The 26,133-nt window shown below is 38.9% G+C and overlaps 1 protein-coding gene across 1 annotated transcript in view; it reads right to left on the bottom strand.

Moving 5' to 3' along the window:
* Window positions 1-23,330, bottom strand: part of LOC146454492 (dynamin-1-like protein) — a 40,066-nt gene extending 16,736 nt beyond the window's left edge. The window contains exons 1-10 of the mRNA XM_085094985.1: window positions 23,153-23,330; window positions 19,885-19,942; window positions 19,240-19,374; window positions 13,331-13,419; window positions 5,471-5,542; window positions 4,443-4,529; window positions 3,564-3,726; window positions 2,695-2,775; window positions 2,109-2,176; window positions 605-709 (exon numbers count right to left, since the gene is read on the bottom strand). Coding sequence (XP_084951111.1) covers window positions 605-709; window positions 2,109-2,176; window positions 2,695-2,775; window positions 3,564-3,726; window positions 4,443-4,529; window positions 5,471-5,542; window positions 13,331-13,419; window positions 19,240-19,374; window positions 19,885-19,942; window positions 23,153-23,254 — 960 coding nt within the window. The 5' untranslated portion in view covers window positions 23,255-23,330. The remainder of the gene's footprint in view (window positions 1-604; window positions 710-2,108; window positions 2,177-2,694; window positions 2,776-3,563; window positions 3,727-4,442; window positions 4,530-5,470; window positions 5,543-13,330; window positions 13,420-19,239; window positions 19,375-19,884; window positions 19,943-23,152) is intronic.
* Window positions 23,331-26,133: the final 2,803 nt, after the last annotated feature.

Genomic DNA, 26,133 nt, shown 5'->3' with positions numbered 1-26,133 from the left:
TCTATTATTAAAACTAATCTGGATGTTCACACTAGGCATACTACTGAGTCTACTGATACTCCTGGGTTCAAATAATTTACTAATCAACAGTCTTTATAAAAGTGAGTACTATTAAAAAGAACATTAAACAATCTATTGATATAGTTCAGAGTACAACCACTTTGTAGAAAACTACTCCCCCAAGGATGATTCAATAGTGAGACTGATACGTTTTTATATTAATTTGAACTTGTACAAACATAGGTGTCTACCTCAGTTTATATTCATTATTGCTTTTCCAACAGATATGCTTCATTTCCTCAGTTGTTGTTAATATAAAATGCAGATTTCGACCTCAGTATGTAAAAATAAATTAAAAGTGGTTAGGAAAATCGCATTAAATAAAATTAAAATAATATTCAATTTCTTCATCTGTTTCTGTGTTGAGCCACTTTCAATTTCCCCTACTAGCCAATTATTTCTGGTGACCCCCCCCCTCTTTCACTAATTTTTTTTGGTAGCCCCCCCCTTTAGTGCCATTTTTTTTCTCGTGGCCCCCCCCTAAATCCCACCAGCCCCCCCATGCTCATAAAAAATGAACGGTCCCCTATTTCAGCATTCTTACCTTGTTGAGGGTTCGTGCAAGAAAGGGAGTGCCATTTCGAGATGCTAGCGCAGGGTAGTTCTTCTGAAAGAAGAGTGCTTCATCTCTAAGAGCAGCTTGAATGGCCTGGAGGAGAAAAGTAACATAAGTCAAGTCCACAGAACATACAAATCTTGATAGAAGAATTTTTCAGTCTGTGACAGGCATACAGTACTTAAAAAACTTCAAAAACATTCATCTATCATTTATTCACCAGACTAAAAATAAACACCTAATTTCTTTCACCGTCACATATACCACTCATCGATATTCCAATCCTAGCAGTATGCAAGATGTTTGTCCCATGAACCTATACAAGTTTAACGGCCTTAGTTCCAACGAGTCTCATCACTTTGAACTTGAAAGCTCTTCTAACTCTGCTTTGAAGACTAATATAACTAATTATTATGTAGAACATTATAAAAACAAGGCGTAATAACCCATCATTGTCCGTCCGTATTTTTGAGTTGGTCACTCATAAAATGTGCCCAGTCCTCGAGCGATTGAGGAAATGGGAGAGACTGTAGAGAGACTAACCCTTATGATTGCCGAAAAGTAGCGAAATTGGATAAATGTATTCTCATTCGATAAAATATATTTATTATATATTAAACACCAATGAATGCCAGGTGAGCCTTCGCGCGAAAACACGTTATCTTCACACGTGAAAAGATCACCGTTGCTATGGTTACATAATAAATCGTGCCTTTTGCAATGATTTAGTATTGTGTTTATATAATAAACAGAACATTACATGGCCACTTGGAGATACGAAATTTATCTTCTCGTGTTGAAAAATATTTCACTCGTTCGCTGCGCTCACTCGTGAAATATTTTTCGACATTCGAAGAGAAATTTCCTATCATGTAATATCCTCTATTTTCATTCAATAAAAAATATAGTTTCATTCAATGAAGAATATTATTGTTTGATAAAATATATTTTCATTTGATAAATCTATCCCCTTTGCACACCACTGATTAAATAACACTGCTGCTAAGGGAAAATCTTAGTTTAACATTCGAACCATTGCACTCGCACTGAGATGTCAAGCAAAAGCCGGATGAACAAGAGCTGGGAAAAACTCATTCTACGTGGAGTCAATCTGGGTAAGGCTACCACGTGACTTTATTGAATGAATATATATTTTACCAAATGAAAATATATTTTATCGAATGAAAATACAATTTATCGTATAAAAATATAATTTATCAAATTTTGTTGCATTTCAGCAACCATACGCCCATGGTTCGTGCGCGCGCGAGTGAATCCAAGCTTTCGGCTGTCAGTGATTCATATCTCCGTCCGTGGATCTCAAGAGAACAAGCAAATGTTTTGTAGTACGTACAAGCCAACTGAATTTTAAACGACTGAGTATTGCTTACTGTATCGTACAAGTTGCTTGTAACTTTGAGGACTCCAAAACCATGTCATCATTTTGAGAATTATGGGTCAACATCAAAGAGCTTAACTGAACACAACCGACCTTTTTGTTGTTTATATCGAGTTGACTTCGGTTCATCACCCCAATGATTCCAAGTTTGACTGGAATAACTAAAAAATAAATAAATAAATAAATAAATAAATAATAAATAAATAAATACATTAAATATTGAAGTATAAATTTTTTTCTTATCATTTCATAGAAGGCCACAGGGTCATTAGTTTTTTCATTAACGTGTTAAAATAATAACTACTGTATTGTATTGTGTTGTGTATTGTATTGTACCTGTAGCAATAACATGCAAAACAAGTTTAAATAAGCCAGTTCGTTGTTTGTATGCCGGTTACATAAATCAGTTTGAGCGACAGTCATTGTAATTTGTACAGGACAAAAATGGTTTACTCAAGCGACCCAGCTTATGTTTAATTGTAACTCACAAAACGTTATTGTACACTGTTTATTTAGTATCATAATGATTATAAACAAGATATACGTTTTTGTGAGTCGGGAAAAGAAAAATCCTTCTGAGTTCTCAACTTTTAATTAATCCAAGAGTACACATAATTATAGCAAACTGAGCCCAGGCATGTCTGTTATTACCACTGATGAGGTTAAACAACACCCTTACCTCTGCCATACAAGATGTCAAGGGCATCAGTCCCATGGTCCATAAGGTCCAACTTGGTGCAAACTGCGAGTGTTCTATTTCCTATGAAAGTTGAATACATCTCATGTTTACAATAATGTTTTGTAAATAAATTATTTCCTATTATTTAAATTTCAAGTGATGCACACAATGAAATCCCAGTGCACTGATGACTCCACAAAAAGCCTCAAAGAGCAGAACTTTACATGTAGCAGCGTTCCTAGAAAGAGAGAGTCCATGTCAGAATGTGTCAAAAATTTGTTAACCTCAATGAACAAAATGGAGTAAACCCACATCTTTTGACCCCTTTAAATGCTTTGTATACAGTACTTTTACTATCGAACTTATCAAAAATAACCCTGACTTGGTTTACATTGAGTGAGCGGGAGGTGGGAGTGAAGGATTGCTACTCTCCAGGCAATGTTTGAAATATAGTGCAAAATTCACATCTTTCTCAACTAGTTTTGTCCAAGGTTGTAACTAAGGAACTTAACTATGACGACGGCAATGGCAATGAAAACGTCACTTGAAAATATAACCTTGCGTTACTTCTACTACTTCGCAAATTACTCCAATTCGTCCAACTTGTGCAGTGTGGCAGAAGTATCTGGGAACTATGTTGATAGGAATGGCGTTCACGTAAGGAAGATGAATGAAAAATTCACTGTCGTGTGCTCACGTCCTCCACAAATCCTTGAATTTGATCATTTCGTGTTGTTGTTTTGTTGAAATGAAATGTACAAGAACATAAAATGCACATGCAGAGCGATTGTTTTTGCTCATTAAATCTACTGTTTTGTGGTGTTCTCGTTGCCATCACCATCGTTGTTGCTTAAGGTTCCTACTCTTACCATCTGGATCCACTTCTCTGGCAATCTTGAGGGCTTCTGATGTAGCAAGGTCAATATTGGCTGGTGTCACAGCAAGGATAATACTGTTAGGATTACTGATGTATTGTAAAATAAGGTGGCGGATTTGATGCTCGATATCTAGTGGCTGATCTCCAACGGGAACCTGATAAATGAAATTAATAAATAATAAGTATAACAAGGCTTTATATCCACCATAATAGGGATGCTGCACACCAAAGTAAAAATAAGGTCAACTTGAACTTCAAACCTAAGTGGTCTGGACAAGTGGAGTTTAAGGGGCAGCGCCTCTTCATACAGGGTACTTTTGTGCTGTTCAGGAAAAGCGGATCTTAGCATTAGGGTTATCAAAATCCATTAAAACATATCCAAATTTTTCTTGGAATTTTATTATAGATAAATGTATAAACTTTTCCAATTGTGTTATTAATTACTCATAATTCCATGATTGTACGGTTTTCAATTGAGTGTACGTAAGAAAGTAATTCTTGTTTGCTTTGGTTTTGCATTACTGCGCTCTGTGATTGGTTAACAAAACTCGCGCTGCGTTCCCAGCCAATGGGAATCCAAACCAAAACCAATCGTGTTTTCACCGCATGCATTTTTCCGCACTTGGCACCAGTTACATGTATTTGCTTCGAATTCTGATTGGCTTGTTGTGTTGTTTACATCTGTTGTGATTGGCCAGAGTAATCACTTTGGTTTTGGTTTTACAACACTCAATTGGAAACCACTCTAAAGTTGGACTCCATATTTTTAGTTCTCAGTGTTACTAAAATAAACAGAATGTACATGTATGTTATATCAGTGTACTAAAAGCCGTCATACAATCAGTGACAGCTGTGGTGACATTATCCTCACCTTTGTCACTCCAGGGAGATCAACCAGTGTTAAATTTAACACTTTGGGGGAGTAGATTTTCAGTCTGATAGGCTCGCTTGAAATCCCCTGGAAAACAAAACCATGCATGATCAACAATCAATATTCCTCCTAATATGCAAGGATGTAGCTAAGAAAAAATGTCAGCAGGCTCATTAACAAACCCAGCCGACTCTTTTGGACTGAGCCTCAAGTATATGAACAAGTATTTGTGTTCTGTTGAAATTTCAGCCGCCTGTGATAAGATCTCTTTCAGATAGTGAAATTCATCTATTAATTTTAGTAACAATGCCCTGGAAAAGAAATAAATTACTTGTAGATAATGGTTTTCTTTTTTTTAGCAATGCAAGATATTTTATATTTTTCATATTATTATCGATACTCTTAGATTTCATTACTATTATTATGTAAATTACCTTGATAATTCAGCCACTTAACTGAAATGTAAATTGATCTAATAAACCTATCTATCAATTCACGGATAGCCGGCTTTTACAGTGTAGCTACATCCCTGAATACTATGGCAATAAGGTTTCCAACAGAAACGTTACACTGTATCTTGATGGGGAAATAGATTGTGAGGATTGTTAAGAGATTTACCGGTAGTGATTGTCAAACCAATACTATACAGCTGTAGCTACTTCACCAAAGTTTCAGTAATAAATAAATGTATACTATAAATAACCTAAGTCTGCAAGAAGAATCTAGAACCTCGACTTTGCAGAAAAGTTTACAAAGAGGAAATTACATGTACAAGGAAAAATGGAGTAAATTGTACTGACTTAACTAGGTACATGTATATACTGTACTGAATTAAACAAGAAATGAATTGCAGTCAACAACAGGAAATGACATTGCTGGCACACTTTGCAAGGGCAGAGGGAATGACTTTCTCCAGGTCCCAATTTGGAAATTTTGCCAAATGTTTACTTTCACTGTACATACAAATTAAATTAATAAATATTATTTATAACTACCGGTACATGTACAAGCAAACTAACAACACAAACCTTGTTATTTCCAGTGACTCTTTCAGTTTCACGTTCTATTTCCTCACAAATTTCATCAAAGTCTGTTATTTTCTAGTTAAAAAAGAAAAATGTTTTGATTAGGACATCGCACAATGTTTTTGTTCAGTCCCTCGGGGACCTTGAGTGAACTTTCCGTAAATATTATAGAGAGGTGTCTGTAAGGAGAGGTTCCACTGTAAATTGAAGGGCTGGGAGCATAACTGCCTTATGTCAAATTTCAGCCTGTTTTTCGATGTTGCTTGGATTTGTCCAAACTTTTGCATGTGAACTGCAATTTGATTGAAAACCATTGTCCAGTATTTTTTCATGCCGATTTGTGTTTTGCATTCATGCCATTGAGAAATTTTTAATACCATCTTGTAAAGATATATCGGTAACATTATAGACACTGGATGACCAAGAGGACAATGCACTGAGTATTAAATTCTTGTATATATTCAATATACACTCGTTGTCTTTCAAACACGGCACACGAAAGCAGTCTTTTTCGCGGGAGCAACGAAAAGAATGCTGTCACGCTTTTATTTGATTCTGTTACAAACTACCACATGCGTGACAGGAATGTCAAAAATGTAAACAGTTACATTCTCCAAGAGAAAATGTGTCAATTTCCTGGCGTAAAATCCAGCTTTGTCCCGTTTGTCGACGTATCACTCTTGATAACGCAAAAAACTACAATGCAGGTCAAAAGTGTTGGGACACTTAGCGAGATACTACTGAAATAATCTCCCCCCACCCCCTCCCCCCCAAGCAATGTTGAGATTTGACACTACAACACAGATTTCAACAAAAATACTGTTTATCTGCATCTTCCAACATTGTTTGGGGGGGAGGGGGGTAGTATGCTCCAATTGTGACCCCAAAAAGCCAACTTTACTTGGAATACATGATTATTGGACAGGTGTCCCAACTACTTTTGACCTGCATTGTCTGAAAGTGAGTATTTGAAAGAGATCAGGTTTGTGGCCTATTGGTCGATGAAAAGCGGGGCTTCTTATGAGAACTCTTGTTTGGTAAGCAAGAAGAACATATTTGTGAACAATATACAAGGAATTTCAATTGCTGCACTTTTCGTATTGTCATATTAGAGTATGGATACGGGAAAGGCGCAACAGGTGTATATCAGGAAAAAGATAGACAAATGAATACCATGCAGATCAGTGAGTCGGGGTAAAAAATAACAACTTGCATGTTCACACTGTTGTAACGCTTAAGAAACGATGAGCTTTATTTCACTTTCAAAGAGTTCAAAACGTGGTGTTTTGTTTATTAAATCGGATATGCCATCCGCTGCCCACAAGGTCTGTTGTTTACATAGAAATCGTGTTATACTGTGAGCGCGCGGCTCTGAAAGCTCCTTAGAGTGTTGTCCTCAATGAGAAAATGGAGGCTTCAGAAAGCCAGAGAGTTGTTTACGTTATAACGTACAGTCGCGCAGACACTGAAAAGTTCCGTAGAGAGACGTTTGGCGAAGCGATAATAGAGGCATGGAATAGCTTTAACATTGAAATCTCTCACTGGGTGGTAAGCATGGAGGGTCATGCCACTACCGATGCCGATGGCGATCTCAACAAGTACCATTTTCACATGGCGGTAAAACTGAAGAAGAGAGGTAGATGGCTACAAGTAAAGAGATACTTGAGCCAAAAATTCCACATCGAAGTTCATTTCAGTGACCGCCACAATACGTATTACAGCGCCTACAAGTATGTCACGAAATCAGACCTCGAAGCGGTTCATTCTGTGGGTCATCCAGACTTAACTACTTGTCCTCGAACGGAAAATGCAATCGCTTCTAACAAAAGAAAACGCAAACTAGGCGGGGTATCGAAGCAAAGAAAGATCAAAGATCCACGGCTAAGTGTTTTTGACGTTTGTAAACTAATTCAACAGAAGTCAATATCCACAAGGCTGGAGCTTGTATGTTTGGCGATGGTTCAAGAACGAGAAGGAAAACGCTGTCTGGCCGAGTTTATAGCAAACCGCGGGAATAAAGCGGTGGATGAAGCATTATCATTAGCGAAAGAATTTTCTCACGCTGAAGAGCAGTGTCTTCGCCTGAAGAAATCGCGAATACAGCTCTTACAAGAATCTAAAGATGCGCCATGCGTGGACGGTTGCGAAGGAAGGTGGTTTGTGGCGGCAAATGAGGTTCTCGACAACCAAGGAATAATCCCCTCGGTTTTCTGCAATGCGATTTATACAGCCCTGTCTAAAGGTCGAGGAAAATTCCGGAATATTTATTTGTATGGAACTGCCAATTCTGGAAAGACTTTTATGTTATCGCCATTGAAAATAATTTATAACACGTTCTGTAATCCAGCAACGGGCTCCTTCGCATGGGTTGGCACGGAACAAGCAGAAGTCATTCTTTTGAATGACTTTCGGTGGAATCCAACAATAATCGCGTGGGCTGATCTTCTCCAGGCGCTAGAGGGCGATACAATCCATTTACCCGCACCAAAGAACTTTTGTTTAAGAGATATTGAACTAACGCGCGACACGCCTTTTTTTGCTACATCGGATGCCCCGATTGTTTTCATTAGAGCCGGTGCAATAGATCAGACAAACACAAACATGATGGACATTAGATGGTCTTTTTTCCGGTTCTGGAAGCCCATTTCACAGAGTGAACAGCGAGAAATCGCGCCCTGTGGACATTGTTTTGCACGATTCATTCTAGAGAATTCTAGCAATGTTTACATTGCTGACTGACGGCGACATGATGCTCGCGACAATACTCAGTAACGTTTGCATTCATTTCGCATCAATGAAGAACAGTGTTTAAAAATAAACTATGGCCGGCTACTCTTGTTGAGTATATAAAAACAATTGTTGTATAATGCGCTCCAAAGGAACGTGTCTGAATAGAGTTTACAACATTACTCAGTAAATTGAATGTTTTATATAAAGAGCTAATTAATACCTTTCTTTTCTTGTGCTTTTACTGAGTACTCAGAGTTGAAAATGCGCAATAACTCATATAATGAAAGAAATAGTTTCTTCAAACTAAAGAAAACATACATACTTTCTAAATTTGTGTTCATTTAATGTCAAATACGTTTTCAATTTGCATAAATCTCCACTATTTAAAGTGAGTATTGTAGTGAGTAATGTTCAGTTCTTTACGTCAACAAAATGCAAATGTCACGCATGTGATAAACTTCTCGTTGTCACGAGTTTTACAAAGTGACAATTACAATTTACACAAGCATTTTCCTCAGATAGCATGAAAATGAAGTTACACTTTACACGCTTTAGAAATTCACAGAATATACTGAAGTGTAAATAATAAAGCATGTTCAGTTTTCACAGTTCCGCATTGCGTGATTAATATTTGGTTCTACCGCCTTTAGAGGCAAGGATAGCTTCTATCCTTTTGTTCAAACTGGCAATTGTGTTATCTATAGTTTCAGTACAAATACAATCAAAAGCTCTTAAAACTCTAGCTTGAAATTCCTCCCTTGACCACGTTAACAGCACTTTTTCCCAACTAGTCGTTTTCAGACAATGCAGGTCAAAAGTGTTGGGACACTTAGCGAGATACTACTGAAATAATCTCCCCCCACCCCCTCCCCCCAAGCAATGTTGAGATTTGACACTACAACACAGATTTCAACAAAAATACTGTTTATCTGCATCTTCCAACATTGCTTGGGGGGGGAGGGGGGTGGTACGCTCCAATTGTGACCCCAAAAAGCCAACTTTACTTGGAATACATGATTATTGGACAGGTGTCCCAACTACTTTTGACCTGCATTGTAGCATTCCACACGATTAACAGGAAGACATGTAGCCAGGGGGGGCTGGCAGCTACCTTTGATCTTGCCGCTTTTCGGAAAGTGATGATCGCCCCAGTAAAGAAATCTGTCAATCATTCGAAAACCGTAACGAGCATGCGCGAAATGCGAAGGATTCATGCGATATTCACGCCATTTTGTCCGTGGCGACTCGACGGTGGAAAACGCAGTCGTATTTAGTTATTGTTTATTTACTGTTAGCATGTTTTTTTGCGGTAGTACGAAGTTTGAACACTACGATTAATCAAGACCGCTGGAATGAGGTGCCAGCTTTGTTTTAGGTTCGTAGAGCCATCAGCATTGGAATTGCGAGCGACATGTTCTCAGCTGAGCTGAGATTTTACCAGCAGGAGGTGTATGTAGTGAAGAATATGATTTGTAATGTAGCGAACAATTATGGTTTTCGTCGTCTCAGGAAGATATTGTACGTCAACAAAATAGTAGATGTCAATTTCGATGCTTGTTCAGTTCTGAAGAAACTAGAAGCCACGCAGTGTTTCACGACTGTCATCGCGAAAGCCCAGGATGTAAGCTTATTTCTCAAGATCGGCTTGGAACTTTAATGTAAGCTTACTAAAAGTATTTGTCCCACATTTTATGCGTATTAACTGTTGAAAGCGTCGTTACGAATGAAACAGCATGTTTATTTTATGGAATGCTCACTCTGTTTAAATGTCGCGTGGAGAAGTTATTCCTGTAAGTTTAATTTTAATGTACAAATGGTTTAAATGCATACACAAGGAAAACGGCTTGAGTCCTAAAGAATTTTTTAGATAACTGGAAAGGATAGCTTATAAAGATCTCAGAAGAAGATTGCTAAACATTAACGTGAATAGAGCTACCAGGTTTGCGTGAGCGGTTGCAAGGGTGTTTGTCTCGTCTGCACGGGGAGATTAACTTACGTAAAAATCTATTCAGGTCCTTATTCTCTCGTGCAAAAAATTGGGAAGTTGAGTTCAGTAGCACCGGGTGAACAATGTACTGATACACTGAGATCCTGCAGAAACCACATGCATGTGCAGAAACCTTGGAAGGTACATGTAAATATTATTGTCTTACCTGTCACCCTTTAATACAGATGTCCATGGCCACCTGTATCGGTATGGTGGTTTACCCCCATTGTTGGGTGCCAAAATGGAGCTACTGGGAATACACCCTAAAACCCAACTGCAAGGGAGATACAGTACCAAATAGATCCTGGGATGGCAAATCAACCATGGTTTCTCTACGTATGCAACAGCCATTAATTAATCGAAGAAGACAATCTAAATTATCACCCCTTGATTACTGAAGTGTTTCTAGCAACTCAAGGATTAACCCAGCTGACCACATTACTCTGCAGTATGATTATGTCATCAGCACATGACAATATACATAAGAACTGTAACATATTGCAATACTGTTGACTTGGTTAACATATTGTGAAACATAGTCAAGTGTAATTAGCATGTTAAAAATTATGCAATTACTGCACATTTTCACACACTTGCACAGTGTAATGACTGGCTGAAGTATTGCTGTTTAGCACGCTGCCTCTTTAATGTTCCAGTTCTCACCCCAGAAGAATGACAGACAAAATCTTAAATAATGAAAGATAACTTCACCTCTTTCTTTAAGATGATGAGATTTATTACCACGCATACATACTGAATTCAAAAGTCAATATTTGTGGCTCACTTGGCAAAGTTAAGGAGCAAAGTGCTGCTAACATAACCTCTAAACTTTTCACCATTTAGAAGAGATTGGAAAAGAAAAATCTGTTGTTGAGAGTATGATAGTAACATTTTATCTTAAGCCTAGAGCAAAACAGAAAATTAGATCACCAGAACCTCCACAGTTTGTTGACTCCCAGTGGGTAGTTGCTGTAAAGGGAGGAAATTCTACTGTGTACTTAAATGAACAAATAGGGAAGGTAACGATAAAGTGGAATGGAGGAAGTCGTACTACCTCTCGTGAGTGTTAATTTCTACAGCCCTGTGAACTTCTGAACTATGTGGGTCTGCTAATCGTTGGTTACAGTATTTTCGTTTTTCGCTGCAGAATTTGCATCCGTGATCCCTCTTGATGACCAAACTTCAGGTAAAAGAGCGACCGAAACCTTCCTGTGATGTTTGGACGTCAAATAGCCAAATTGTTTGCGAATCGGCACAGACGCGCTTTCACATAAAATCGCCGCCATGTTTGTTTATCAAAAAATCAGTACTTAGGCTCGCTCGGCCAAGTTTCTTAACTGGGGCGATCATCCAAACTCGGATCCAGGCCTCGCTGCTGGCCCCCCCTGCATGTAGCCATTTCAACGATTAACAACGATTAACGGCAGTTCTATTAAAAGGTACTGACTATCTATTCTTTTCACGAGCAGTCGGACCGTTAACCGTTGAAAATCTATGTTAATCGTACTTTTATTGAATCATTGCCTTGAAATTGTAAAGTTAATCGTTACATACCAAATTTCAAGCCTGGCAAACCACAACTAAGGCTTGCAAAACACCTTGCACATGGCGGGATTTGTCTCTGATGCTCCCGCGGGATTTGATAATCGAATTGAAAAATTCGCCACGGCACAGTCATCACTACCAAGGAGGGATTCTTTGGACAACATTTCCACCAGTTCCTGTGAACTGCATTCATCAATTTCATAACTTTTCAAAAGATCCATAGATGTCGTGCGTTTACAAACTTCACCAAACAAAAGTGAAACCAACTAGCCAGTACGATACGCAAGTTGTTTATCCCGACCGCCTTGATCTATTTTGGGCTTGTTACAACCCGCAAAAGCAAACCAGGATATCATCACAAACGTTACTTATAGAAACAACAACTGGTGCGACTAAACACGGCTCGTGGACAGTGGAAACTTTTAGGCTACCGATAATTTGGAAAACGAGTCTGACGTGGACAAAACCTATAAAAAAATTTGCCTTCCAAGCACGTTCACTTGTACACAAGCAAACTATAAAATCCCCTTCCCCCTCCCCCTGACTCAATGTTGTCTTTTGGGTCACGAACAGTTTCCTGGCAAGCATCGCTTCCCACATCAACATTGCATAAGGGGAAGAGGGGGAGGGAGAAGTAACTGTGTAGAATCACGAAGGGAGAAACAGTAAGTGAGTGGTTTTTTGGCTGTCTGTGTTCGGTTGTCATTGCATAGGGGGAGGGGGTGGGAGGGAGAAGTAAGCAAGTGGTTTTCTCAAGGAGTTTTGTCCACGATTGTAAAACCGCGAAATGTTTTCAAAACCAGGGAGAGCCAAAATTCGGACAAATCCGAGCGAAATCAAAAGCTGGGCTAAAATTCGACATAAGGCGGTTATGCTCTCAGACCTTCAATTGTAAACTCCAAGTCAATTTGGATCAGTCGAACATATAAAATAATGTATTTACTCATTAATAATTATAAAGGCACAATCTTTCCACAGGTCACCTATCAGGGCAGTGCTCATTACCACTACTCTCACTGATAGTACTAGGCGATGACAGATTTAGCACAGAGGACTAGCCCACACCCTTACAGTATTTTGAATTCAAACTTTTCACTCCAGAACCCTCTCATTTTTACTCACAAGGTTATAATTACTGTCAGTAACACATTTCTGGAGAAAACATTCTGCATAGTAAGAAGGTGGCAGTTTAAGTTGCTGCAGTTTACAGTATTTTATTTATTTTTTTTTTCCTGAAAACTAGGTAGCTCAGAAATGGAAGTACATGTAGATGTACAGTTGTAGCAAGTGTTTTAGGCCATTGCTGTTTTGCAGATATGTAATCCAACCTGGGCTCCCACCTTACAGGAAGTTCTAGATCTGCAATTGCTAACTAACTAAGAAGGATCATTTAATAGTTTTTCTACTCCAACAGGGCAATTAAGATGTCACTACATCACAACACAACAAAAGCTAGGCATTTACTACATGCATCTAGCCCTTTCTATGTTTATTTGGAGAGAGGCATTGTCAATATATTTTTGTCTTGCAGGACTGACAAAATCATCACTATCATGGTAGACACTAGATTTGAAATTAATGGTGAAGACTGTGGTGCCTACCCTTTCTTTTAAGTGCAAAAACTTTCCAAATTCCTCAGGTTCTTCATTCGCCTTTTTATCACTTCCATCGCCTTCATCATCTGAAAAATCTACAAAGAGAGTAAAATAAAATTCAACACAACATGAGACTTCCTGCATGAATAAAAAAAACTCATATGAACATACTTTAATTTGTATTTTTAAATACCAAAAAGGTTCTGGCTCTGCCCATGGCAGATAATTTGCAACGGCATGTGCACAAAAAGAGAGTTTGATTAAGGTTACCGTGTACCTTTAGGGGTGGCTTCAGTTAAACGGATATAGCGGAGTGAACGCACAGAAATAGCTTTCAAGGAAAGAATTTTTAGAATTATTGAATTCCCCAACACGTTTTTGTTGGTTATATATTTTTATGGCATCTGGCCAAATTTTACTGAAATGGGTTATTCCAGAAAAAATCCACACCCCCCTGACGGATGGGGTCGTTTTTTAACCCCCCCTCTCACCTGGATTTCCTGAAGCACAGGACCCCCCCTCCTGTCTGGATTTCCAAAACAAAAGACCCCCCCTCCCGCCTGGATTTCCGGAAAAAAAAAATTGGGCTTAAATTTAATTTATTTTTAATATAAAATACGCACAATCACGTCTAGAAGATGTTCTTTTTTTAATTTCTAAGGCTTCTGCTAATATTAAAAACTCTATCGCATGGAACTAAAAAAAGAAAGGAGCAACAATGCGAAAAAGCGAACAAGTTCATTCTTTGTGCTTAATGGACAACACCCATGGAACCTTAAAACGGCACGCAGAAAACGCACTGGCTGCTTGTTCAACTGTGCTACGGACAATGGGACTTCAGAGAGGTTACCACTATATGCAATCTCGTACCCAGAGTCTTCAGGCTTTTTGGTCAGCGGGGCAACGCCGGGAAGACTCTGGGGACATCCAAAAAATTCAATTTTTTTGATTGGCTGTTCCCTAACGGTTTCCATTGTTTTACCGCAGAAATCCTGTGGTAATAAAATTCGATGTCCCCAGAGTCTTCCCGGCGTTGCCCCGCTGACCACAAAGCCTGAAGACTCTGGGTACGAGATTGCACTATATGTGACAGGAACCCGTCCAAGAACTTTCTCCTTCTGTTGCTTTCGCAATAACTTTTTTCGAGGTACAGATGGCTACAAGTTCCTCTCGAGTATTTTCTACGAAGAGGGAATGTTTGGACCAAAATTCTTTGGAATTATCTTCTTCAGCTAATAGCTCTGCATCCTTGCTTGCACAAGTAAAAAATTGTTCCGCCTGACGCAGTGGAATCCACGCTAAGAATGCAATGGCGGACGTGAAATTACACAACGGTGGCGCGCTGGGTCTGGTACGAGTAGAAATGTGTCAGGCGTTTCAAACTCTTCGTTGCAACAATGTTGCGATGGCTCGTTCTTTACTATCTTGTTGTTCGCGTTTTCTGCTATAAAAGGACCTGCGAAGGAACTTAGATTATCATTTATTTTAGGTGAGAAATATGTGAACAAAATATTTCTATTATTTTCAGGGTCTGAGAGCGCTGAAGTGTCACCGAACTAAACGTTCGAATCGTGTGAACTATCGGTCGAAATGACTCCTGCAGAAGACTTTCTTAAGTTCAACCCCCCCTCCCGCCTGGATTTCCAGAGTCTTTGACCCCCCCTCCGGTGAGAATTTCCAGAATCCCATCTGTCGGGGAGGTGTGGATTTTTTCTGGAATAACCCAATCGGCCAAATCGTTGTTGAGTTGTAACTCTTGAAAGTGTCCCCTGCAAGCGAAAATTAAAATGTGAGAAAACAGCGCTTGAAAAAAAAAATTCTCGCTACACGTCAAACAAGTACCGCCCCCTAATGCCTTTATGGAAAATTAGCCAATCATTTTGCAAGCTACTTTTTCTTCCGGTCACCTCCTGTGAAAATTTTCTCGCAGCTTTGCACGTACTCGCATTCCACAGTAATCAACTCCTTCACCATTTTGTTGGATATCTACGGTGTTTGTTGAACGCGCACGTCGATTTTGTAATCTGCAATGATTATGGGAAAAACAAAATGGGGACTCACAAGCCGACCTCATCAAGCAAAGCTGTTGGGCCGAAGCAGAAGCAGCTGAGGAGGGTAAAATTATCAGCGCTACGGAATTATCGGGGAACCACCGTAACCGCATGTATTGTATCAGTCAAAACGAAAATTCTTGCTGCTCTTCAGTCGAAGTATGAGCGTCCCAAATTGTTAATGCTGCAAATAGGAAACAAGTATCCGTTTGACGCTTGAAAGAAAACGTTTATACGGAACTGTTTAAGAGCTGACTCTGTTTAACGCTTTGGAAATTACCGTAATACAGTAGGCCTTTGTGAAAACGCTACAAGCAAAAGCGCCGGATTTCCCTTTACTAGTTATCTTATAGCGAGGTGAGAAAAGATCAAGACATAAAACATGATTCTTAGCGTTAATTTTCAATTGCTTTTTTGTTTTGTTTCCGCTTGCCAAGACTTGCAAGTTTTACGCAGCCGAACACAAGTGATCTGATAACGTTCAGCCGCAAATAAAAAAGGAAGCTCATGAAATGGATTCACGGACTTGCAAATTGAAACATTAACAAGTGCGTCTCCAAATATTCGCTTTGCTGGAAGATTTTAAGACCTTAAGTAAGACAGTAAGCCTCACGGCAAGTGTTTTGTTTAAGTTTCTTCTATATGCGCTCAACAACATGGAGTAATTGTTCTTGCGCTGAGCCGATTCTACAAGAAAGTCGGCAAGTGTAGTCATACTTTGTCAAACCCTTCTCAAAGGCTTTTCCCAGGCAATTCAAAAGAACAATGAAATATCAACAATACGAAAACAATGAGCTGGCTCACACATACTAATGCGTCTGACTAGACACGCATCTGCAGATTTTTAGACGCGTATACACGTATGGTTTGGTTCACTTACAGTCAACCCAGGTCACGCGTGAACGATATTTTTGAAATTTGAACGGAGTTTTGAAATTTACATGTCAGTTTTCAAAATCGCCAATGAGATTTCAGAGTTCCCGTATAAATTTCCCTGGCTTATTGACAGTATAAAGCTATGAATTTTTCTTTACATTGCAAAATTGAACATTTCAAGAATAACAATTGTTTCCCAAGTATTTTGAATCTTTTTTTCAGTTAATGCGTCTTTTTCGGAACGACTTCCAGAGAGATGTCCAACATTTCATTCACACGTCGGACATTACAAAGAGAAATTCGAATGTTCATTTCATTCTTGGAATTACTGTTCACGCGTAACCTGGATTGACTGTAATTCTGGCCTGCACTGTACCTACTTTAAAGTGTAGCTTAAAGCTTTTGTCTTCTTTTATGTCAGTGTCGTACTCGAACAAACGCACTAATTTACAGGATATTCGAAGTGCGAGAACGTGAGGGATTCAAGACTATAGAAAGACTGTTCGCGCAAATATCGCAATGGGTGGTTACACCGGCAGCAATATGCTGTCAATCAAAGTAAAATTTATCTTCCGGTGGAAATTGCTTTCGTCCCAATTTCTCAGCAAATACTCACTCTTTTTCGAAAATTCTTTTTTAGTTTGTAAGAACTTACTGGGAAGTTTATTTTTATCTAAAAAAATAAAAATCCAAAAATTTTCTCTCTGAAGGTACACGGTAAATTTAAACTACATGTACATGTAATTAATAAACAAGGTTCCCCCACTGTGCAGATTTTAAGGACCATGCAGAAAATGGCCAGCACCTAATATGGTCAAACAAACAATAAGGACAATAAAGGAAACAACCACGATGAAGATGAAAGCTTTTTTACACAAATTCTACAAACAAACAAAAGTTGACTATTAGGCCTTGTCTTTTAGTCATACTCAAGTCATTTCCAAAGTCTGAGTAGCTGATCATAATTTATTCATTGTCGCAACCATGAGCCACAACAGCCAGATGTTTCAGGGTCCGAAATTAACTTTTTTAGGCATGCGCCAAGTGGCGACTGAAATTTTTTTTTCAGTCGCCATATGGAAAAATCTGGTCACCAAAAAGCAGAAAAAAAAGTGTCAATAAAATTATTTTTTCCTTCGAAGTGAAACACAACCCAAAATTTTTGGTTGCCAGATGGAAAATTCTGGTCGCCAATTTTTATTTTAAGAATTAGAACGAAGAGAACGCGTTTGGGGCCGCAATGGCGATTTATACACCTACCACTGAAAAACCATGACGAATGAATCGAGTACGCAGTTTCTTAAGACTGCTAAATGTTTCAAGTCAACTTTATACCTTCTCTTGTCTCTACCTTTTGGACAAGAAACGTACCCGATTGAAAAACTGCTGGTTGGTTCTTTGCTCTATGTTCAAAACCGTAAACGATCTTTCCTTTCGTGTTCTGTCAAGACGATCAACGGATCGCCATGTTGTTCGCACCAGGCCACAACAGTGCAACATTTCTCGTTCAAAAAACATGGCGGCGAAGCTTCGCACTGCTTGAGCTGTGAAGCGTTGTGATAGATTTATAATAACAGGAAAATCAGTTTTATACTTCAAAAGCAGTGGAAAGGTAAAAAGTAAGTGACCAATTGGCGGGCGGCTTTGAATTTCATTTTTATCGATTTGGCTGAAAATCAAAGTTATTGTTTGTATAATGATCGTGGCATGAAATAGTTAATCGCCGGCTGGCGACTAGTTGTGAAATTCTGGTCGCCAGTGCAAAATTTTTAGTTGCATTGGCGACCAGGAAAGCGCAATTTCGGACCCTGTGTATGGGCTACTTACATGTATGATAGCCCTGCAAGGCTGCTGCCTAGTTAGCAAAATTTCAAGGGGCCCACAAGGCAGCGTGCAAAGAAAGTCGCATCCGATAGCCCGAGGCTAGTGGATTTTGGGATTGGGCTAGTGGATTCTGACCATCACTTGCCCGTCGGGCAAGTGAAGTTTTTTGGGAATTAAAATTAAAAAATTACTGTAAGACATACTATTTTAACTTCCAGTTAGATTTATGTGAACCGAAAGCCGTTTTTCAAGCTGATCTCACAAAGGGAAATCCTTTGAAAAAAGTATCGCATAACATTTCATGCCTGACACGCAAGACTTTAAAATGAGTGAAATTTTTCCTTCGTAGTCTTGTCCACGCAATCTTCAAGCAAAAATACCGGTAACTTAAAAAATGACTTACTCTTGCTAAATAAGAATTATTTCAAAGAAAGCTAGTTGTCTGTCTTTGTTATGCTTTATTATTCAATGAACGTACCAAAAAGGCTTTGATCCTGTACTCCAGTAAATTCAGTTTCGTTCATGGTTTTTACATTGTCACATGCATTTCAATAAATTCTTCAGTATGTATTTTTTTAATTAATATATGAAAATGAAAATGATGAAAATTTATCGATCACGTCCTATTGCTTTCCCACAAACTATCAGATGTAAATTGCAAAAATGAAACAATTTTGTTTCCTTTGAAACTTTTATCAAAGCTGACAAGATCTAAAAATGTTCATTTCGCCACAAATTTGCATAATTTTGTTTACGAAGGCACTGATGCGTGACATGGCACTTTCCGCTTGCGCGTGAAATCTGAAAGCCAAACTTTTTTCTTTTCAGAAAACTAATCTACTTGATGTAATACTTTTGTGTGGAAAGTGCCTTCGTGCCCGAAGGGCAAGCTGTAAAGATGACTTTCTTTGCACCCTACCACAAGGCCAAAAGCTGAGAAGTTAGGAGCCCAACATATAAAGTGTTAGGTGATGGTACAAAAATTAGGCGCCCAGAACATTCTCTAATGGGCACCCCAGCCTACCAGGCTTTGTTAGGCAGCAGCCTTACCCTGCTCCAATGATTGATAAGAGTTGACTCCCGATAATTTGAACCTTAAACTGGAAATTGAAAAAGGTTCTAGTTATCAGGAGTTCGATTGACATAAAAAGGATTTGTACTCACAAGAATCACCATCTTCGTCTTCCACAACCTTTGGTTTCACCTCCTTAGTGGACTTCTTTGAAGCTGTTGTCTTGGTTTTGTGCGGAGTGTGAACTAACTGAAGAATCAGTGGTCTTCGGGTAACAACACCAGACCCTTTGTAAAAAGAGATAATAAAAACAGTTTCAGTCAAGTGACATGTGACAATTGACATACCCAAGATTTATTTTTAAAATTAATCAGAAAAACTAACGCAGAGAGATTTCGACGTTTTGATGACATCCTGAAGATTTATTTGACAAGAAATTGGCTTACTATGTCCATAGGGATCCAGTGAACCCCTTTTAGAGCTTTAATGTCACAAAAGGGGACTAAGATTTATTTTAACTTCTTGTACACAGGTTTAGATTTAAGAATACAAGTCATGTACCTTGCTGATATGTATAAAAATACCAAACAACCATCATCCTCAATTTAGCATGCAGCAAAATGTTGTGCAATACAAATGTACAGTCATAAGGCAATATTTTTTCAAACACTTGTAGAGTCGTACATGTATGTACAACATCCCTTGACAAACTGTTACACTGCACATGATTGTGCTTCTCAATATTTACACACCAAACAGTCAAGGCAACTATTGGTTTAAGAAACTAGAATTTATACCTCTTGGCAGAAAGTCTCTTCCCACAAGATTTTCAAGAACTGAACTTTTGCCACTGCTCTGTGAAAAGGAAAGTTAATCAGCATTTAATTAGGGGGTTATTTTGTAGTAGTACTGCATGCATTTAAAAAGTTTTTACTTTTAGCTTTGGCACAGACAGAAAAACTGTGATAGATATCAGCTGGTAAAGAGAATTATAATTCAGGAAGGTTTAATTTTATACATTTTACCAAGTGATAGTGCCTTCTTGGGAGAAGGGGAGGGTCTGCTGGAGTGAGAATTGTTGGTTCAGTGGTAAGGTTGGCAACTACATGTACATGTACACTGTATTAGAAACCGTCTGGTTGTCAGAAACAAAATTAAATCATTTAATTTTAAAAAGGCCCATTTAGATGGTATGACTGTTGTTTGTGGCATGCTGACCCAACAAGCCCAGGATACAAAATTGTTTAGTGTAAATTAAACCTAGTTGTAACTAACTTGTCATGTGTGACAATAATTTAGTATGCTGATGTACAATTTTGAAATGTTTTAAAATGCTGCAATAATCAAAGACCACTAAAAGTACAACTACAACTTTCTTGAATGATGAGAGTTTTGTACAGATTTTTGGCCTGAAGAGAGCAGCGTGTACTGCAGTAGTTTCAAACATGTACAACAGCAGTAAGCAAAAGTTGTAATGTCCAATTTGGCCTTCAAATAGTCGCAACTTGATGGGTTGCCAGCCTACAAAGTGTAAGGGCATTAAGTTGGCAATAATTATAACTTTATTCAAGTCTAAATACATGTACATGTACATGTATCAATAGCAGTTGGCCACTAAGTCAGGACACCATAATATAATTAAATGATGCATCAACTTACAAGAGATAATAGCTAAGAGTCCAGGGCAAAAAACTTTTCTTTCATTTCACTTGTCCATCGGACGAGTACCTTCCAGATTTTGGTTGTACCCTGAACATCAAATCCACTTGTCCAAAAAATGATCCAAAATGTTTTAAGTAAATTTAATACTAACCCAATTGCAGTATGGTTAAACGTACCAAGAATTCTGTCACATTATTTACAAGTTCAATAAAAGTGTTAGTACCATGATTACTGATTAAGATTGCTATCCTTTAGACATATGTTTAGTTCACTGTGGTAAATAACTCCGTACATCATGGGTTGGGAATTTAGGGTATGTACTAAGCATGCCTAACCTACAAACATTTGTATGTGGCTTTATGGACCAAGAAGAAATATCAAACTAATCAAAGCTATAAACGTAACAACGAAATAGACCTAACGACTTGTGATCAATTTCCTACTTCTTACAAAAAGTAGCTGGAATCACGCATGTCATTTTGAATTTTGTTTCTCTCATGATCTGCAATCGTGGAAATGAAAGCCTTGCATGCCGTAGGATTTCTGTAGTGTTGGCCAATGTTTAAGCCATTTTTCTCCTGAAGAATGCACAAATTTGAAAATTTTGTTAGGGCAAGGTTTTCCTTCGCTATGAAATGCGTTGTGTTAAAAAGTTTTTCAAGTCTCTCCTGAGATTCTTTGTCTTGCAGCACTGGCTGCAAGAGGTGAGAGTGTACATGTACATGTACAACACCTTAAAATTTATGCCAAATAGTTAAATGTGTTTTTTTTTTTTATGGTCAGTTAAACTCATCACCAATAGATGAGTGTGGAGAAGGTGCCTGTAAGGTCTGTGGGGGAGCCACAAACATGCGCGAAGGGTAACCATGACAATCCTTTGAGTGGCAACCACCCAGGCACCGTCACACTGAATACATGTACTCAGTGGAATATTGAAAACTTACCAATACTTACCCAAAGGGAGGGGATCGGATGGGAACAACACCAGCAAAATGGTTGACATCAACAGGGGAGCTGTAAATTTACTGAGGCCCTGCAAAACCCTCGGGCCGCCCGGCTAGATTGCAGAATACCCGGCCCACCGAATATCTTACTTGAAAAGCTGCTCCCGCAGTCCCGCAGTCGTGTTCCTTAATGCTGCTCCCGCAGTCCCGCAATCGTCGCGCTACACACGAATTTACCTCGTTCTTTAATCCATGAACCGAAACAAGCACGCTACACATGAATATAACTCGTTCTTTAATCCATGAACCGAAACAAGCAAATCCATGAGCCGAAGCAAGCTTAGATTTAAGTACCCATCGACTCTGGGACTGCAGGACTGCGGGAGCACTCGTTTTACTCACTTCGTTTAAATATTCATCGATTCTGGGACTGTGGGACTGCGGGAGCACTCGTTTTACTCACTTCATTTAAATATCCATCGACTCTGGGAACGCAGGACTGCGGGAGCACTTGTTTTACTCACTTCATTTAAATATTCATCGACTCTGGGACTGCGGGGGCACTCCTTTTTCAAGTAAGATATTCAGTGGTCAATTGCTCCGGGCCGCCCTGCCTAATTTAAGGGAGTAGACTGCTGGCCAGCATTGTCTTGAGTTTAACCTTGCCTAAATTACTGATTCAGCCCCATACATGTAGAAATGCAAATGACAGAAATCACCTTGTCGGCAATGCAAATATTTTGACAACTGTTTTGCTAGGCCAGGTAAGTAACTGGCTTATTATGACTTTATCTATATCGGAATTCAAACAAACGACACTCGTCATTATAACTGATGTGGCAAGACTGAAAATAACGATTTCAAAATAATTTGCAAACAAAAATCAAATTTTACTGATCCTGCATATTCATGTTCACCAAAGGAAAAAAAAACACAACACTTTATTAGCAAATATAAAGCAAGACTGGGCGAATACAACCTGGATATAACCTCGAACGGGCAAAATATCAGCTGGAAGTTAGTTTGGCTGGCAAAACAAACTTGGCTTACATTCCAAGTGGTTTTAATAATTCGTGAAGAAACCCATTTTATTACAGCCTTCTGCGATTGCAAAAATCAAAGCAAAAATGAATTTATTAAAACACCCGCTTAGCATTCTCTGACTGATAAGATTTGTTTGCGAATTGCATGATCTCAAACTCGATTTACAAAATAACCACAATAGCTACTGTAGTTTCATTTCCCGCCGTAATTTGCAATGTTAGCTGCTAAAAACAATTTTACATCGCTTTCGACTGAAAAATCTTTGCTTCATTTGATTACACCCTTAACAAAAAAAATCTCTGCATCAACAATCCTGATCACCAAATATCTTTATGGATGAACCAACTAAAATATAAGCTTTAAGAGCTCAATGTACATGTACGTACAAATATTTAGCAGCAAGATTTGAACAAACCTGGGCGCCGACTACAGCAATTTGAGGCAGTTGGATGGCCTCTGTTCCCACAGTATTGAACACATCTTGAAGTTTGTTGATAACTGGAATAAGTTGGTCCATTTAAAATACCATTCCAGAATGCAAAAACAAGACTAATTTTTATATTGCCTTCTTTGCCGGTTCAAAACTTTTCAAATGCTTGCGATCGCTTTGAGCATATTTCTCGATGCAACGCCGCTGACCAAAAATTCTTAGGATTCGGGAAGATCTGGGAACAAGTACAGCCCCGCCTGTTTTTCCGTTCACAGGGAGGCCAAGCTCAAGATAACACAGAACGGTTTGAACTATACGGATTTGTCTGGGAATGCAACGGAATTGTATAAAATGACAGAAAATGAATATTGTTTTATCAATAAAGTCAACTTACCGTGTTGTTTCTTGTATTCTCTGTCATTTACCAGCTTTTCACTGGCAAGCAGATTCGAAGCGATTTCGGCGATTTAGCGTCGTTCGCGTTTCCCTGCTTGGGAGGCACCAAAGTTGTCCCTTTATAGGCCTTATCGCGGTTTTCGACGCCACTTTGACGAGTAGGCCAAACAGGCTTGAAATAACAGTGTTTGTATGGAAATTCGATGTCAAATAATTTTCATAAAGCATCGCCTCTGAAAAATTGAGGTGGAATAATTCATGAATTGGAAACTTTTGGCACTAGGAAAAGGATTTTAAGAAAAAAATTGGAGGGATGTAGCTGTGCCAGAAAGCAACTAGGCGTGTTTTGAACTTTCCATACCTTTCCCTGTATTTTTTCCCACGAACTATTTTTAGTAGCAGTTCACAGCTGGTTCGCTATACAGACAAATGTATGGAACTTTTATATGAACTTTTATATTGTTTATGCCTTCTTTATGATAGCTTTTGCACTTTGTTTTGTCTTGTTGAAGCGAAATAAACTTGTTGTGCCTTGTTTTGCAATTCTCTTAAAATGCCCTTGCTTGCTGAAAATGTTGGGAAAATTATAAGCGCCCACCCTCGAATAAGCGCCCATCCCCATGGACTCAAAATTAAATAGGCGCCCAGAGCGGTTAATTGAATAAATAGGGTATGTAAAAATAGTGGCCTGACTACAGTTACACTTATAAAACCTACCTTCTATACCCCTCTCAGGGTTTGCACTTTCATTCTGTACCCCTGGGAGGCACAAAAGTTGTTTCAAAGGAGCTAGGTTTTCGAAGATACTGATTACATTGGCAGCTTTCCTATGCGTCCCTGGGTAACCCAAGCAACCAAACGCACCCCTATGGAGGTGGGGGAGCAAAATGACGAGCTTCTAAGGTTGACAATTTCACACGTGCATGTCATCAGTGATTTCGTCGTGTCGAAAAAATCCCTTGGCACTCATTTTTATGTGACAATAGCGACCAGATTAAAGTTACATTTTAAAGACCAATTCTCTCTACCCCCATCAGGGTTTGTAATTTGACTCTGATACCTCGGGAGGGTCTAACGTTGTCCAAAGTGGCGTTTTTGTGAACGCTGATTACATTGGTAGCCTCCCTATGCGGCCCTAGAGACCCCGCACGCAACGGAACGCACCCCTATAGGAGTGGCGGAGGAAAGTGACGCGCTTGCGAGGTCGACAATTGCACTCCTGGACTTTCCCTAGCTGACTCGGTGTGTCGAAAAACTCGCTTGGGACTCATGTTTATGTGAAAATATCGACCTGACTAAAGTTGCACTTTTAACACCTAATCTCCCTACCCCTTCAGGGTTTGTTATTTGATTTTTGTCCCTTTAAAAGCACCAAAGTTGTTCTAAATCAAATGCCAGCTTCCCGATAAAGTTGCAATTTAAACACCAGCTCTCTCTACCCGCGTCAGGGTTATTAGTTTGGCTCTGGTTCCTCATATCATGATCAGGAAGCGCTAAAGTTTTCCCAAATGAGGTTTTTGGACATCTCCTATGGGTTTCGAGCACAGCTGGGGGGTGAAAAGTTTGAAAATTTTAAGAAAGTTAAATTTCTTCGATCTTATTTCGTATTTGTTACCTACTTGCCAAGAGAGAGTTATCAGGGAAATCTATTTGTAGATGAACATCGAATATGAGGACCTTAGAGTCGCCCTTAAAACTTCGGCAGAACACCACAAAATTTGTTAAAAGAAACTTTGCTTGTAATTCTTCTTCGTTAGGTTTTTCATCCATTTTGTAGCTCAAAACAATAGCTTTGCAGATGACAGCGTGTCTAGCCCGTTTAAGGCTCCTAGAGAGAGAGACGCGCGTCCCCCCTCGTTTTCGTCCCCTCGCCTCTCCTTCGCGCGTCTCTCTCTCTAAGAGCATGGAACAGGCTACAACGTGTCCAGCAAAACAAGCAAGGAAATGGTGCAAATAGTTGAATGTTTCCGGTTCTGATTGGCTGGCTACGTTATTTTCTTGTTGTTAATGGCTCCGCGCAGCGGGCTAAAATATTGTTTTGCCGTTGAATTCCCCGCAGTACCTGACGAAATTATTATAAAATTAAAACGGTGTAATGGTAAAACGAAAAAAAAAAAAAAGAAAAAACTCCAGTTTGGAAAAAAACGGTCTTTCAAAATTTTGCCATCATGCGGGACATCAAGTTATGTGAGTAATAATTTATGCTGTCAAATTGTTACCAGATAAAGTTGAGGAAAAGTCACAAAGTTTGGTGGTGTTGGGTTTTTATATTAAAAAAATTGAAAAGATTCTGGCCAAGTCTGAGGTTTAAGTTCCCTCGACAAGAAGAGCTGTTATTTGAGCTTTTTTGTTCTCCCAAATGGTTTTCCCGTCTATATAACCCGAGGGAAAAGTAAAGTAAAGAAAAGAGAGAGGCTATAACATAGAATTCAGATCTTCCAAGAATAACAATTTGCTGGAAAATGGTGGATTGAATAGGGTCAGAAAGAAAAGCGGTCGAAAGAAGAGGAAAAGTAAACAGGTTTCTGTTTGCCCTAAAGTTTTTATTTTGCAACCTTTGTAAATATGCT

The sequence above is a fragment of the Pavona decussata genome, unplaced genomic scaffold (assembly GCF_977016875.1).
Source record: "Pavona decussata unplaced genomic scaffold, jaPavDecu1.1 SCAFFOLD_300, whole genome shotgun sequence".
Classification (NCBI taxonomy): domain Eukaryota; kingdom Metazoa; phylum Cnidaria; class Anthozoa; order Scleractinia; family Agariciidae; genus Pavona; species Pavona decussata.
This window is presented reverse-complemented; position numbering and strand designations above follow the sequence as displayed.